The sequence below is a fragment of the Salminus brasiliensis genome, chromosome 16 (genome assembly GCF_030463535.1).
Source record: "Salminus brasiliensis chromosome 16, fSalBra1.hap2, whole genome shotgun sequence".
Classification (NCBI taxonomy): domain Eukaryota; kingdom Metazoa; phylum Chordata; class Actinopteri; order Characiformes; family Bryconidae; genus Salminus; species Salminus brasiliensis.
The window spans coordinates 18,753,496-18,771,254 of NC_132893.1; the positions used below are offsets into that span (position 1 = coordinate 18,753,496).

General features: G+C 38.5%; 1 protein-coding gene across 1 annotated transcript in view; it reads right to left on the reverse strand.

Annotated features, from left to right (window-relative positions):
* The window catches only part of rxfp2a (relaxin family peptide receptor 2a), a 122,315-nt gene that overhangs the window by 46,838 nt on the left and 57,718 nt on the right, over positions 1–17,759 (reverse strand). The window contains exons 8-9 of the mRNA XM_072659121.1: positions 13,554–13,625; positions 6,546–6,620 (exon numbers count right to left, since the gene is read on the reverse strand). Of these exons, the coding sequence (XP_072515222.1) occupies positions 6,546–6,620; positions 13,554–13,625 (147 nt within the window). The remainder of the gene's footprint in view (positions 1–6,545; positions 6,621–13,553; positions 13,626–17,759) is intronic.

Consider the following 17,759-nt stretch of genomic DNA (forward strand, 5'->3'; position numbering starts at 1 on the left):
GTATATGCCACAAGGCAACAAGGCCTTGTTCTTTTGGCTCAGACCCAGTCAGCTGGCCATAAGGATTTGGCCCTTTTCACAGTCTCTCCTCAGTCTCTCCTCTCTGGCCTTTATACCTGGCCATTTCTCCTGCATCCAACACATCAACTACAAGAACTGATTATTCGCTTATTATCCAACTCAGACCTTAACATTGGACATAATTGCTGGTTAATCAATGTATAGTTAATATCTTATGCTTTTAGTGTCCTAACCCTCCAAAAGCCAGGCTATATTGTGTTTGAGGAGCTTAATTCCCTTTTAGAGTAGCCTAGCTTCCTCTACCTCCCCCATAATTATCTGAAACACAAATAAACTATAAACAAACTGTGTAAAACTGTTTAAAAATATATCACAGGATGAGTTTCCACCAGTGCACCAGCATCAGAAAAAAACATTGCCAGTAAAACCAAAACTGAATCACTGTTTCCATTCACTCAGGATAAATAGCTTTAAATGTGATAATTGTGTTAAGAAAAATATTATTTTATATTCTTTTTTAAAATCACACACATATCACCACATACATTTACTAAAATATATATTAATGCCAGATAATATATCAGAAAACAGTGAGGTGAGTGAATCAGTCCAATACAAATGAACAAATGTATAGGCTTTATATTTAATTATAGTAGAAAACCACATGGACCCTTCTGTAATAACAGTACACCACACAGACCCTTCTGTAATAAAATTCCACACCATGTTTACTTTGTGTGTGTTTTCACTTTTGTTCAGTTTTATGAAATGTATGACTATAAGCATAATTATGCTCCAAATATGATATTTTATTCTAGTGACATTTACTTGAAAAACTAGTCCACCATATTTAGGTCAGGCTTGCTGGTAGATCTGGTGCATTTAGCCATATTTAATTATGTTATGTTTTTAAATAGCACAGTGAAATATGCCATACAGAGTAAATATTATAATATAATATACAGTTCTGTCAATTTTTCCCCCATTTCCAAATTTCCATTATTGTAAATTTTCACATTTAAATGAATCAGTCCCATACAAATTAAAACAAATGTATAGGCTTTATATTTATGAAAGACAGAAAACCCTGTATCATCTGGCCACATGAACATGTAATATAATTCCACAGCGTGTTTACTTTCTGTATGTTTTACCTTTGTTCAGAAGTTTTATTAAATGTATTTATTTTCTTTTGTTTGGGTTTGGGTGCCTCTAGTCATGTGACACATTAAGTGAACACTCTTGAATGAATGAATGAATGAATGAATGAGTAGTCAAATCAGGTTTTGAATAATAACTGCAAATAACACTGCAGTTGTCTTTTGGAAAAGTATATTTTAACCCCTTAACACTCCAAGACGTATTACACACTATTCACTATTCACTATTTAGTACCTAAAGGGATTTCTGTACAAACTGGTGGGGCTATTCAGTGCTAACAGAAGTTTGTAATAACACTTCCAGCCCACTGACCAGCCATAGGCTTTTTAAAGAGTTAAATATCATTCTGTCAGGTGCCTCTCCGAATTCTCTGAGAACATGCGCTCAGAACTGTATGTAACTATATGAGAGAAATACAATTTTATCAAGTGTTTACTTAATATTGCTTTCAACATTTAGCTAAATTTCATTGGTCTTAAACTGTAATGAACTTTGTTACTTTTACTGTAACAGCTTGAAAGTAATTCAATCCTAGTAGTTAGTACTGTGCAGGGCATGCTGTAAATCTGTATACATCATTGCTTACAATACACACTGTTCAGTTTCAATTCATGCCTTCTTCTGGTTTTACACTAAAATTTGTCTTCCTTCTATTTTTTTGTGCAAACTCAGCACTCTTGTCTGAATTTCATGGAGAGCATACTCCACACATTGAGGAATCATTGGGGAAATGAAGTAGCAGTTAGCCGCTATAATTGCTTTTGACTTCGGTGTGAACCCACTAGTGCTGCCTTTAATTTCTGCATCCCAATTAGCTCTGAATGCTTACGCTCAAGTTAAAGCCACCAATACTGCGCTGACAAGTCCTGTAAATGTGACGAAGCTGATTTGTATTTTGGAGAGAGGATAGATTAGGCTATATTGGCGCCTGCAGAAAGTATAATTATGCAAATCTTCCTCAGTGTCTTTGTATAATTATAATTACGGTGAAAAGGCTTGACAAGAAAATGCCATGTTATGCTAAATGGCACTGACTCACTTAATTTAATCCAAGGATAAAAACACAAGGTACGTCATTCTCTTTGACATCTTGCTGTCAGTGCCAAAAGCCTTTCTCTATGCATTTAATACAACAGAGTCATCTGATCTGTTTAATGGCTAGTATTCACAGTATCAATACAATGATCTTACTATAACTGTGAAGTTATTAAGAGCCTTTGTGATGTCCCATGTTAACTACAGTGGTTTTCAACCCTGCAGCTCCTCAATGGGCCTTTGTGGTCCTTTTTTGACAGATTTTATTGTTGTGATAATTACGTAAAAAAGAATCTACATCATATTTAGGTTAGGCTTGTTGATAGATATTATACAAACATATCTATACATATGCATTGCATTTGTATGTCATTTGTATGCAATGCATTTTCTATTTTATATCTATCAATACTTATTCAATACAAATTCACCCTTAATAAATGCATATACTGTTAATTATGTGTGATTTTACAGTGAAGTGGAATGTGCTATATTGAGTAAATATTATAACACATTATTCAGTTCTGTGGAAAAAAGTATTTGCCCCTTTCCAAATTTCTTTTTCACATGTTTCAGATTATCAACCTTGAGATAAAGACAACTAATCCACACAAAATGCAGCAAATGTAAATGATCGTTCAGCATATTAAAAACTTTATAAACTAAACTATATCACCCTAGTGAAAAAGTAATTGCCCCCATAAACCTAATATCTGGTGGAATTTTAGCCTGCTGTTCTTTGTAGAATTTAAGTTTTACTGCAGTTTTATGTAGTTGTAAGTTTTATAGAGTTTAATGCAGCTACACTGGAGGATTTGAGAGCATGAACTGCTCGTTTAAGTGTCTCACCACAGCATCTCTTGACTTGGCACCTAGAAAAACCTTAATTTTGTTTCTTCTGAGCCATTCAGAGCCAGACTGACTTGGATGCTTCAGATTACTGTCCTACTGTCTAGCCCCTGTGCAGCCACAGACCATCACACTACTACCACAGCACTGACCCATGAGTGCAATTTTGCCCTGTGGCTTTTTTTATGGCTTTAACTGAGGCCTGTAGTTCTTTAGATGTTTGTTTGGGATCTTATGCAACCTCCTGGATGAGTCATCAATATGCTCTTGGTAAAGTTTTAGTAGGCTAGCCACTACTGCTAAGATTCAACACTTTTTTAATTCTCTCTAATTGTGGTTTGCTCTACCGGAGTCCCAGAGCCTTAGCAATGACATTGCAACCGTTTCCAAACTGAGAAATTTCAATGACTTTTGAGACTCATTTCTTATCTATATTTGAATCTCTTTACAACGTGACATCATGTGCTGCTTTTCAGACCTTCTACACCTACCCTGCTTTACATTGCCAGACAGACTCTACTTAAGTGATGTTTAGATTCAACAGGTCTGGAAGTAGTCATGCCTGTGTGTGGCTAGTGGAATTCCTAGTGGTCAATCATATTTGGTTAACTGGTTGGTTTAGCAGCTGGGGAGGCAATAACGTTTTCACATGGGGATATGAGTGCACTGGGTTGTTACTTATGTTGTTTCGTAATTTATAGTACTATCAGTTGGATGTTCTGAAACATTTAAAGGTTTAAATGCAAAAATAAAAGAAATTGAGAAGGGGGGCAAATCATTTTGTAAATGAGGCAACTACAGCATAAGAATACAACCAGAACACTACATGGGAATCCACTAGATAAATGAGTGAGTAATAGAAAGAGAAAGTAATGTGGATCGATATTAAGAACCAACTCTTTCTTGAGCCAGGTCTCCCTCTAAAAAGTAAAGTGAAACCCCAGAAGTCCTTCATCTTTTATTTGACCTCACTCATCCTAAATGGCCATATGTTAGAACAAAAATGATACTGTAAAACATTCTTAAAATGTTATTTCAAGTGTTTCCAAACAACTATGTTTATATAGCTTCTAAAATCCCTTTTTTAGAGTTATATGTGATATGTGAGTAAATTCTGGGTAGGCTTTCCCAATGGCATCTTGGCACTAATAGGCTTCCCTGAATAGTCAAGCAAGTATCACTCCAAACACTCTCTCTAAAACTGATCCCAGATAATTTCTCACAATATACTCCTACACCTAGCCTAATTTCATTTAATTTAATTTGTTGAGCTCAACTAAGCAATGCAAGTTAAAGATTTCATTTAGATCTATGTGTTTTAATTAAGTTGTAGCCCTGAAGTAATACACAGCAGCATGGCTGATAAGATACTCTTACAGCCAACAACAAAGCAAGGCTGTTATCCAAGATGCAAGCAAGATGCGCACAAAGAGGTAGTCCAGAGTGAAATGTAACACAAAGAGGGTGAGTAAAACAAGCCAAACAATACACACATAATTAATACCAGAAGCCAGTGTGAAAGGTGAGTTCTCTCAACAAAGTTGACATTGACCAAATAAACACTTACAGAATAAATACCTTGCTATTTTTCATTGTAACAAAATAAGTGACTCGAGTGCATTTGTACTGATGTTTCTGTCCATACTTCTGACCTTACTTATACAAGGGAACAAGTGAACAACAGTTAGCCATCAAATTGCTGATGCTGCAAGTGTTCTCAGCACAATGGACAGTCTTCATGTTGGTTTATTCTTTTTTAACAACTGCAGTCTTCACAGATGAAACCAAGCTCAACCAGGCTCAAACCAAGAGCCTCAGCCTAAACCAAGAGTAGACATTGAGGGCACATTCACTGTTTAAACAAGAGCTCTCACAGGATACAGCTGACCAACAAGAAACACCTGTCAGTCATTCACGTTCCAATATTTTTCTTACTTAAAAATGGGTTTCGACAAAAGGTGCTCTAATGTTCTAAGCTACTTAAAAAATATGTATTATTAATCTTAAGATTTATGATCCAATCACATTTATAATTGTCTCTGTAACCATCTTGAATCATGAATGAGGTATGTTGCTTATGACTGTAAATAAAGGAGTGTGGGCCTACATATGAGCCCTTGGGTTTTTAGTGGAGGAAAAGGGACACTCACTCACTCTATAACCAAAGTTACTAACTGATCTCCGGAACAGATGTTTTCGCAATCCCCATGACTTCTGTGTCTCCTGCTGCAATGTTGAAAGGCTCAAGACAGATGAATGTAAGTACAAGTTACATTTGAGGGGGAGTCTCCAGACGTCAAGGTCATTATCCACAGCATGGTTCACTGCACAGGCAGACAGTTTACACACAGGCATATCTATAATCATGTCACACAGGAAAACCCAACAAAGCAGAAAAAGGCTAGGTCTGAACCATGACATGAAACCTTTCCAATCACCAGAGGGAAAGAGGGACTGGACCATAAAGGATAATTTAACAGTTAAGCCAATAACTACAGAAACATCTTAAAAACTCTTAAAGAGATGATGTAGGTGCCCAGTAACTAAATCCAGGAACTAAAAAATACCTGTATGGAAGATTACTAGGGTCTAGTGATGCCCATGAGTTGCAGACACTAGGCAGTCAGTAATAGCAAAGCGAAATGCAGCCAAGTACCAGGCTTATATAAAATCATGTTATTTTGTCCATATCCTTTCAGTCAGCTGAAATTAGCATACTCTTTATAATAAGGACTGGAAGTCCTATATAGTTCACCCAGTACTGAAGAAAACAGCCTTAAGTTAAACTGACAGTGTGTTCCCAAACACTTCAGCCAAACATTCACTGTTTCTTCCCAAATCCACTGTGCTGTGCCATTACTAACATGCTTTCCATTTGCACTGCATTATATTAAAGGTTGAGCTGTAGAGCTTTGAATGCACTGTGGCTTTCGTTTTTTGTGTCTTTATTAAAAGTCTCTTCCACAGGCCTTTTTCAAGACATATAGATGAAACTAATAAAGGCAGATATTATTTTACTTCTCCTATTATTAATATGTTACCTGCCTGTTACACTAATACTTGCTATAGGCAGAGCAAGCTTATGCATAGGGCCTCTGCTCTGCTCTGTCTGCTCTGCATCTACTAGAATACTGGATCCCGAACTTAATGATGTCAGTAATTCAAGGTGGGCCCCACCTCTTATAATGAGATCTGCTAGATGCATGTAGCGCAGTACCAGCACCCCCCCCCTTACACACACACACACACACATATATCCCAACAAAATAATATTTCAAAAAGTATAATTTCTCCTTTAATCTATAACAGGCGTGTACCACTCCTATTTACAACTTTGCCAGCCTTTTGAGTGCAACTCCCTTGCCTTAAACTCAAAACTCTGTTTACCGCTTCATTAGGACCATCTAAATGTACCACTGACACCAGTGAAGCTGATCTGTGAAAATTCAGAATAGGATGTTGAGAAGTGTTGTACTCACAGCCAGCTGAGCAGAGGCATGTAGTGACAGAGGCTAAGTTTGGATAGGTGCACCAGGGATGTGTTGACCATGGATCTGAAAGAAACACACAACTTTACATTACACAATGCAGTCTGTATCAGCATGCAGCACAGGCCAGCACATATGCACAACATGACTGACCACAAACACGTATTTCAAATAATGGTAGATTATCATGAGACTTTTAATTAACTGCATACATAAAGTATTGATAAATTAAGTGGATTTTCACTGAAATCTGTAAATGTTAACCAGAGATGTAACTGAACATTTAACAGGTATAATACATATCATCTCAGCATACTCAACATACACAACATACTGTTTCAACAAAGCATCTACTTAGTGCACTTTGACAAGGAGCAAATTATAATGGCCAGGTCAGAGCATCTCCAAAACATCAGGCAGGTCTTTTATTTATTTATTTTTTTTAGTATGCAGTGGCCTGTAACTACCAAAAGTGCAAGCGATGAACTGGCAACCAGGTCATGGGCTAGGTCATATCAGTGCACTACAGGCTAACTGATATGATCCATGGAGGTCCCACCTCACAACCTACAGGGTCTACCACTCTCTTGATGACAGATACGTAGAAGTGTAGATGCGTTCACATCCCTAATCCATCCAATGTGAACCAGTTAGAAAGAAGAAAAAAAAGGTAATTGAGGCTTATATTGTTAAATGTCAGTCTAAATCTCAAAAATGAGGGCAGCCCCATTTATCTTTCTTAGCTTCAGCCGACTTTTAATAACAGCCGGCTTTCGTAATCCTGTTCACAGGTGCTATGCCCAACATCTGCCAGGACATAACGTTGTGCAGAGGGTGTCCATGCAATACCTTCTGTTTTCTGTTAAAAATAAGGCACTAAACAGTTCCCTTTTGGCAAGAAGAAAAAAGCCTTTGAAAAAAGGCTTTGCTGTTCTTTTTGAATACATGCTCCATTAGAAACAGGAGATTCTGTAAGGATTTTTTTTCATAACTGATTCCAAGCAACAGCACCAATAGATGCAGAACGAATGAATGTCAAGAAGTAGCAAATGTCTGAGACAGTTCGATGAGCATGCTTGGGCATGCCCCCAAGTTAACCTAACCATAAACAACTCTAAAGTTTGAAGGGATGAGATGAAGTCAGGGGAATGAGGGCAGACCCTGTAGGGAAAAAAGAGAACTAAATAAAAATGAAAAATTGGTGAAGCGATAACCCCCCTCTATTTCATTCTCTTTATGCAGTAATCACAGAGAAGATAACAGAAGAACACCAGGCTTTAGCATACCTCCACACAGCAAATGTGCCTGTACCAGATGTGGTAAGAAATTGGACTGATATTAGAAGCAGTTGGAAGCATTAGTCATAAAAACCTACTGTAAGTCTCTACGGTTTGACGCGTATGCATCCACTCAGGCAAAGCAAACCTGCTGATTTCAGTTCTTGGCAAAACATGATCAGAAAGAAAATCTTGAGACCATTACACTTACACTTACCATTTAAAGTGCAATAAGTTTCATATCTGTAGTAGTACCGGGCTGAGACATTTGCAGCTAGTTTGCAGAGAGTTCCATAGTTTAAGTACCATCTTATTTGAGAGGCCATTATGCTGGAAAAGTTGGCCGGGGTGATGACCTGTTTTTAGGAACAGCTATGTGTAGATCTAGAGGAGTATGGTGGTCAGATGCACATCATGTACCGTGTACACTACTAACTTACTTATTACTGCCATTATACAGCGAATTATCATAACTTATTCCAGGCAAGCTGTGTACTTATTTTTGTGGGATAACCTCCACCCAAATCCTCATCCGGGCCCTAAACCTAACCTTAACCTCAACCCAAAACCTAATCTAAACCCTCGCTCTCATCCTGGCCCTAATCCCAACCTTTACCTTTAACCAAAACCCAACCTAACTGTACCCAAAACCTACCATTAACCCTTGTTTTAACCCAAAATCTAATCCTAACCCTCGCTCTCATCCTGGCCCTCAACCTGGCTCTCAACCCTGGCCCCTTTATCTCAACCTAATTCAGTTAAAAAACAGTTCCAGACTGGTGTCAGCAGCATGTCTATAACAGCTATACACAGCTAGAATGTGAGATGGTCTGTATTAGAGCTGTTGTGTTAGAGATGATCAATGTTTTTTCAGGTGAACGTCTACAGATCTGAAGTTGGACTCTCCAAATAAAGTGAAAACAGCTGAATTCAGTAGAATTGCTGCTACACCGCTGATGCGTTGTTGACATGTTACTGAGAGTGTGATGCTTGTCTTCACTTACTTTTCATCTAAAAAGGACCATTCCAAATAAGGTGTCACTCTGACAACAAACCTAATATATTTTAGCAAGTCACACTCTGACCAGATGTTTCTGGTAACCATCAACAAGCTTCTGAATGGATATTTGTTCACTTTTCTTGGCAGAATCAGTGAAGTTTAACTACATTTGTTGGTTTCCTGGCATGGACCTGACATTTAAGCACAGTCCACATATTTGTGGTCAGGACTTGGAAAAGGACATTCCAAAAACTTAATATTAGCCTCCTTTATCCATTCCACCACCCTCTTTGATTGTCCAAGTTTCAACTGTTGAGCTGATGGTTTGAAGATATGCTGAAGATTTCTGAGGTAGCCCTCCTTCTTCATTACATCACCTTTACTTCTCCTTTACCCATCTGTGTCTTCCTCAAGAATGCTTTTTCTTTGACCATGTGGTTTGTTGCAAACTTTAGCTCAAGCTCAAGGCTGCATTTCTTTAGGACAGACTCAGCCACCTGAACCAATTTCTTCTCAGCTGAGGGTGACCGTCTTCTTCCAGACCCTATCCTGTCCTAGACACTGTCTGACTTGTTTTTTAACTTGTAATGTTAAATAAACATTTTGTAACTTTCAGCACCACTGAATTATTAATCTAAGTGAGTGTATGTATTTGCAACCTCATAGATAATTATCATATATCTCCAATCTTATGCACCAGTTCCATTTTATATGTATTTGAATAAATATACAGGGTCAAACTTTCTGTTACTGCAAATAGTTAGGCAAGCAGAATATGAACTGATTCCCAAATAGCATAAAGACTGAGGTTTGGGTATGTTTATACTTGTCAGCTTTGGTTTGATTAAAACACACCCTGGTGTGACTGCTCTGTTAGTGCGGTTTGTTAGGCTAAGTGTGAATGCTGCCTTTCGAACAGGTGTGTCTCGGTCCATTTCTAAACAAACTCTGGTGCAGTCCAGTTGCAGTATGAGTTGTGCACAGGTACGGGGTCATGCCTACAAGATCTAAACATCCCTGCCTGCCTTCTCCACCAATGTCAAGCCGTCCGCTTTAACATCTTCGGTCTGACACTTTAGTTTAGCGGGGCTGTGCACCAAACCGCACACTACCACACTATGCATGATTTTAAAACTTGCCACCACTAGAACTGCACTGATTGGTGCAGTTTCCTCAGTAAAGACACGTGCGAGTTGGGATGCAGCTGCAGTAATGTACATTTTACAGCTTTAACGAACAGCGTTCCATGAATAAATCAGTGTGTGTACTTGATCAAAATCATGGTTTAATACTCAACCTCAAGACTTAAAGATTTAATAAGACAGGTTTGAGGATACAGCAGTTAGATTGTACGTTTGTTCCCGCTAGTTATTGCATGGATCATTCCGGAACCATGGACACACCCAATGTGTGCACGTATGACAGCCTTCTGTCATACGTGCATCATATGTCACGTTTTTTTTCCCTTTTGTTTCGATTGCAAATGTCAGTATGAAAGCAAAGCAAACCAGGACTACGATGTAACAGTGTATAATTTTCGTGCTTGGTCCAGACTAAGGGAAACCGAACTACAAGCATAAACACACTCAACATTATTTGGGTTATTTGGGATATTTGTTTTATAGTTTTGTACAATATTAAGGTAAACTAAATAAAAGAATTGTCATGCAAATGTTTAAGCACCCCAAGAGATCTGAGCTTACAGATTCCTTTTTCCACGGTGTAAGACTTTAATTAGCGTGTTGTAGCTATGGCTTGCTCTCATTCATTGTTTGGAAAGACCAGGCGATGCAAATTCCAAAGCTTTATAAATACTCAAATTTCTCAAACCTCCCAACAATCCATAGCCATAGACTCCTAAGCAGCTGTCTATCTCAAGAAAAACGTTATACGACAGAAAAATGTTTTAGGTCACTGTCTAATCTCATAATGTATTTAAGAAATCAACTGCAGTCAGCAGGCGTGATGAAATTGAGGTCAAATTGAGGTCTGGAAGACCAACAGAACTTTCTGAAAACAATGTTTGTGGAATTGCTAAAAAGATATAACAAACTCCCTGTTCCTTCAGTGATACATGCACAAATATGACCTTCATGGAAAAGTCATCAGGAAAAAAAAACGTTCCTGCACAAATGCAGCATCAAACATTTTCAAAGAACATCTAAGCCTGATGCATTCTGAAAACAGGACTGTGGACTGACGAAGTTTAAACAGAGCCTTTTGGCTGCAATTAGCAAGGTGTTAACTGACCATGTATGGTGCCCAAACTTTTGTTTAAGGCTTTGTTCTATGGGAATAAAAAGTAAACTTGCTTAAAATGAAGACTGTGTCATTTTAAATGTAGGTCTTTTGGAAATGTTTTACTCACTTAGCTATAACTATTCTTCTTCAGCAGATCCAAATGTGGCATATATTGTAGAGAATGTATTGTTTTAGTAGGAAAAACATTCAACAAAGCATCGGCCAAAGCTTCTGCACCTGAAAGTTCCTTAAGCTTCAACCAAGGTTGTTTTTTTGTTTTAATGAACCCAAGAAAATTCTGGAAGCTTTTACATAAGATGGTAAAATGACAGTGCTAAAGTTTTCAATATTAAAAACCATATGGTTTCAGGCTTAGTTATTATTACACAGCATCAGTGCAAAATGATTAAGCATTAAAGAAAGTTTTATTACTTTTATTGCCAATATAACTAGGTAATAACTAGCATTTTAAAGCCGTATGGGTCTTCTGAGGGGACCAGCTGAAATGGCTCTACCACTTTCATTTTAAAAATGTACACAAATCAATACAGCACAATGCTAGAGCTCAGTGACTTCCACAGCTATTAGTTTTGATTCAAAGAAAGTCAAACATCCATCTAAACATCTAAACAAACCTGATGCATTTTGGAAACAATCTTGTGGACTCATTAAGTTGAAATATAAAACTTTTTGGCAGCTGTTGACCATTCTGGGTGCCTAAACATTGGCTTCATGCAGTTCCCCTTAGAAATGAGAAGCGTTAAATAATGAGAAATGTGTCATCTTTAAATGTCTTTTGGAAATCAGGTCATATTTTTCTTGCTTAGCTACTCACAGTAGCAGCAGAAATTTTGCTCAGGGGTGCTCAAGCTTTGCATTACATATTTCAGATAAACCCTTTATAATTGTGGTAAGCAGAAGGGAGTCTTGGAATTCACAACACATCAAACCTAAAGGGCTACAACAGAAGATCATGTCAGCCCACACGTCTGTCAGTCATAAACAGAAATCTAAGACTGCAGTGGGCAAAGACAAAAATTTAGACAAAAAATTAGCCCAGTCTGATGATTTTTTATTTCTGCTGGTAAAAGTATAAGATCCTTGTGAAATATTTGGAAGATCTTCAATTTGAAATTTGCAGGGTGCTTTGAGTAACCATCAAGAAAAAGGTTCCTTGAAGGTTCCTATAGAAATATGCTATGAAGAAAACCCCAAAAACATCAGTCAGTAACTTTGAAAACAAATTCTAGGTTTGAAAGTAACAAGTAACAATCCTCTGTCCGAGGGAAATATCAAGAGCAGAAATATTGAGGCCATTTGCAAAGATGTTTGCAAAGAAAAACGGACCAGTGGCACAAAATTTCTGAAACCCCTACTTAAGTAATAAAAAAGCCAAAATGTGGAGAACAAAAATGGATCTGCTAATCCGAAATACCCAAGCTGATCAGTCAAGCCCTGGGGAAGTAGTGTAATTGCTTGGTCTTGCATGGCTGATTCTGGAATGGACTCAGTAATCTTTATTGATGTAACCCACAAATTTAGAAGTCTAAAGAAACAGTCTGTCGGCCAATTTACAGAGAAATGCGTCCAATCTAATTAGGAGGAACTTCACCATGCAGCGAGACAGTGACCCAGATCACACCGTCAACATGACAAAGGACTTCATCAGGGCAAAAAAGTGGACATTTAGACTGGTCAAGTTATTCGCCAGACCTGAGTGTGAAAGTCCCCTCCTGAAGAGCAGACTGAAGGAAGAAACCCATAAAACTATCAACAATGTTTTGATATAAGCTTTGTTTAAAGCTTGCACAAACATCACAAAGGAATAATGCAACAGTTTGGTGAAATCAGAGTGGCTGTTTTTTAAGTTATTAAAAATAAAACTGTATATTTCCTTTGCATATTGTGACTCCTGGTTCCTGTCAGCAGCACTGTTACAAACTGTAGGTTTCTGTACAATTTCAAAGCAAACATACAAATTTAATTTTGCTACATTCTTGAAAAAAATGCTATACTTGTTGTAGTTTCCTCATCATAGTTGTTTTTACCAGTTAGTATGATGGCCATGGGTCATGGGCCAAAAAAACCCAAAAACATGTGGACTGTGTGAAAGCATGGAGTTCCTTATGCTTCAACCAAGGTCCTTTTTAGGGTGGTAATATGACAGTGCTAAAGTTTTCAATATTAAAAACCACACGGTTTCAGGCTTAGTGATTATCACACAGCATCAGTGCAAAATGATTAAGCATTAAAGAAAGTTTCATTCCTTTATTCCACTATAACTAGGTAATAGCCTTGCGTATAGGACATTTTAAAGCCCTATGGGTCTTCTGAGGAGGCCAGCTAAAATGGCTCTTCCACTTTCATTTTAAAAGTGTACACAAATCAATACAGCACAATGCTAGAGCTCAGTGACTTCCACAGCTATTAGTTTTGATTCAAAGAAAGTCAAACATTCTTTTGAATCTGCTGATTACTTACAGGAATATCAGGGACTTGAGGCCGACGAAAGTATCATGCGAGATGCTGCTCAGGGGGTTGTGATCCAGGACTCTGAAGAAAAAAAGTTCAGTTTACAGATATTAATAGTAATAACAGATATTTTGATACATGTTGCTTCAGTTTATCCGCAACAAACGCCTGTAGACAATATAGATTATAATAATAATATAGAGTGAAACTGCACTTTGACCTATTTTTCTGGCCACTACATTACCATACACAGATCATTCATATTTTAGAATAAATGATTTTAGTTTAGGTATTCTATTAAAATGTGAGCTCCCTAATAGAGCTCATTTTCCTCTGTGTCTAATTCCATTAGAATCAGGCTTGTCTTAATGTGCAATATATAAAGTTTTGCCACAAGGGAAAGTAGAAAGTATAATATGCTTAACAAGGGGCTTGCAGAAATACAATTGGATCAGGGCCAAACAAATTACTTTGGCTCACATGAAAGGTTTGTAAATGAAAGCATAATAAATATTGTAAGGCAATGTTCTCTTGATACTGTTCTCTTTAATTACCTGTCTCTCTCTTTACCTAACTCCTTTTCTCTTGAGAATAAGTACTTTCAATTTGAAAAAGATGAAGACTACCGCAGACAGAATTTTGTTTCAGAATCTAATATAATTTTTTTTTTTTACTATTCATGTGTAAAGTGTGAAAGTTCATCACAAAGGGTGTGTTTCAGTCACAAAAGTAGCTGTCAGCTTATACACCACTTCAGACACAGCCAGCACAGGAACCACCATGCGAGTCACCCCAGGGTGTGCTGCGAGGGGTGAGGCATGTTCCTCCAGCTGGACTTATTCCCTGACATGGGGTGGAGGCACCATCTGAGTCTGAACCATATCCCCACACCAGGCTTTCATTCAGTAGAGCATGGAAACCCCCCTGCAGCAAGCTCTCCAGGGCGGTTTCGACGGCCTACTGAATGAGAGCCTGGCTCTCTGGGAATATGGTTGTTGGCAGCTACTTATAAAAAGGGATGCTCCCACTGTCAGGAAAGAGCATATAGGCTTCAAGTCCAGTTAGTATGACAGAATGCATAAGAGGCATTTTTCTGTTTTTAGTTTTTATGATACATCCAGACCAAAAAGTGATGGTCCAGCCTCTCCACTCCACCAATGCTAGCTGACCTGCAAGCAACTCTTGATCCTCTATATCACAATTCTTGTCAAGTCATCGAAAGAAGCTGGAAGACAAGGAAGTGTTGAACCAATGGAATGCTGTAATGTAATATATGGACCTTCTAGCCTTAATCTTGGTTGGACTTCTCCAGCTTCATATATAAATAAATGACTTGCCAGGAGAAACAGTAAAACCCTTTAGGCATGGGTTACATGCTTGTCTATGTTCTTCCTGTATATCAAGAAACCAAGTAGTCAAACACATAGCAGTAGGTTAGTAGGTCGAGTGGCTCCCTCCAGAGCTCACTGACATACCGACGGGTATAGGTTCGCAGGGCATAACAAAGGTAATCGTAATGCCCTACAGAGTGATGAAACTTCCACTATTCACCTTCCCTAACCAGATTGTTGGTGCTGCACAAGTCCAGCTTGGTAAAAATTACCATCTGCTGTTTAATTCCCAGCATGAAGAAAAACCCTGCTCCTGCCGAAAGAGCAAAGGGCCATGGCTTTTTGGTTTCCTCCATGGCCTCACATCCTCAAAGGGGACTCATGCCAAGTAGGAGGTCTATGGCTATATTGGAAGACCAATCGAAAGGACAGGGGCTGGGCTTTCATTTTACTGAAGACTTCCAGGAGGTCCCAATACTCCATGGGGACGAAGGAAAGGTCAGGAATTTGAGGACATGCAGACAGTTCTTGCACTGGGGTCCCATGAAAGGACAGACGGGTAAGCCAGTCCCGGCAGGGGTTATGGCACTGAAGCCAGGATATACACAACATCAACTGCAGATAGGGGACACTACTCAGTGAAGTGTGAGCAGCCAAGTCTGAAGAGAGACTGCCCCAGGCTCTTAAGGAGAAGTTTAACTGGAAAACTGGGAACACCTAGCCTCCTGACTCCTGTGCCATTGCTGTAACCTGTTGTCAAACCGGAGGGCAAGCTCAATCAGGTTGTCGGTCAATACATCTTTTAGGAATCCATTAGCTTTCCACAGCTAGAGTGCAGAACTCAGTTGCATATTCAGCTAAAGATTTCTCTGCTGACCTATGCTGAGTAGACAGGAACTGGACTCCCCTCTGCAGACAGAATGTTCCAATTCTCTGGGCATATTTGATATGAACAGATATGTGGAGGCACAAACATATGGTTCCATAACTGGCTGTTTTGGATTCCAAAAACAGGTGAAAAAGAAAATGCCACTTCAATGGGAGAAATTTGGCGAGAAACAAGAACAGAGGCTATATATACAGGTGCTGGTCATAAAATTAGAATATCATGAAAACATTTATTTATTTCAGTAATTCCATTCAAAAAGTCAAACTTGTATATTATATTTATTCATTAAACACAGCCTGATATATTTCAAGTGTTTATTTCTTTTAATTTTGATGGTTATAACTGACAACTAATGAAAACCCCAAATTCAGTATCTCAGAAAATTAGAATGTTATGTATGACCAATACAAAAAAGGATTTTTAGAAATGTTGGCCAAATGAAAAGTATGAACATGAAAAGTATGAGCATGTACAGCACTCAATACTTTTAGCCTGGATTACTGCAGCAATGCGGTGTGGCATGAAGTCGATCAGTCTGTGGCACTGCTCAGGTGTTATGAGAGCCCAGGTTGCTCTGATAGTGGCCCTCAGCTCTTCTGCATTGTTTGGTCTGGCGTATCGCATCTTCCTCTTCACAATACCCCATAGATTTTCTATGGGGTTAAGGTCAGTCTAGTTTGCTGGCCAATTAAGAACAGGGATATCATGGTCCTTAAATCAGGTACTGGTAGCTTTGGCACTGTGTGCAGGTACCAAGTCCTGTTTAATAATGAAATCTGCATCTCCATAAAGTTGGTCAGCAGCAGGAAACATGAAGTGCTCTAAAACTTCCTGGTAGACAGCTGAGTTGACCTTGGACCTCAGGAAATACACAGGACCAACACCAGCATATGACATGGCACCCCAAACCATCACTGACTGTGGAAACTTTACACTGGACCTCAAGCAACATGGATTCTGTGCATCTCCTCTCTTCCCTCAGACTCTGGGACCTTGATTTTCAAAGGAAATGCAAAATTTACTTTCGTCAGAGAACATAACTTTGGACCACTCAGCAGCAGTCCAGTCCTTTTTGTCTTTAGCCCAGGCGAGACGCTTCTGACGCTGTCTCTTGTTCAAAAGTGGCTTGACATAAGGAATGCGACAGCTGAAACCCATGTCTTGCATACGTCTGTGCGTGGTGGTTCCTGAAGCACTGACTCCAGCTGCAGTCCACTCTTTGTGAATCTCCCCCACATTTTTGAATGGGTTTTGTTTCACAATCCTCTTCAGGGTGCAGTTATCCCTGTTGCTTGTACACTTTTTTCTACCACATCTTTTCCTTCCCTTCGCCTCTCTATTAATGTGCTTGGACACAGAGCTCTGTGAACAGCCAGTCTCTTTAGCAATGACTTTTTGTGTCTTGCCCTCCTTGTTCAAGGTGTCAGTGGTTATCTTTTGGACAACTGTCAAGTCAGCAGTCTTCCCCATGATTGTGTAGCCAACAGAACTAGATTGAGAGACCATTTAAAGGCCTTTGCAGGTGTTTTGAGTTAATTAGCTGATTAGAGTGTGGCACCAGGTGTCTTCAATATTGAACCTTTCACAATATTCAAATTTTCTGAGATACTGAATTTGATGTTTTCATTAGTTATAACCAGTCAGTTATAACCATCAAAATTAAAAGAAATAAACATTTCAAATATATCTGTCTGTGTGTAATGAATAAATATAATATACAAGTTTCACTTTTTGAATGGAACTACTGAAATAAATCAACTTTTACATTACATTCTAATTTTATGACCAGCACCTGTATATATATTACAATTCTTACATAAACTGGCAGTTTGCCTTAAGATTGTAAATGTCATTTAAATAAATGTATTTTTCCTATGAGGAAAAAGTTAGAACACCCTATGCCCTAATAACTGGTATTTCCCCCCTTAGTTGAAAAAACTTCAGTTAGACGTTTCCTAAAATATACTGATCTACCCACAGAAGTTCCCCACTGGC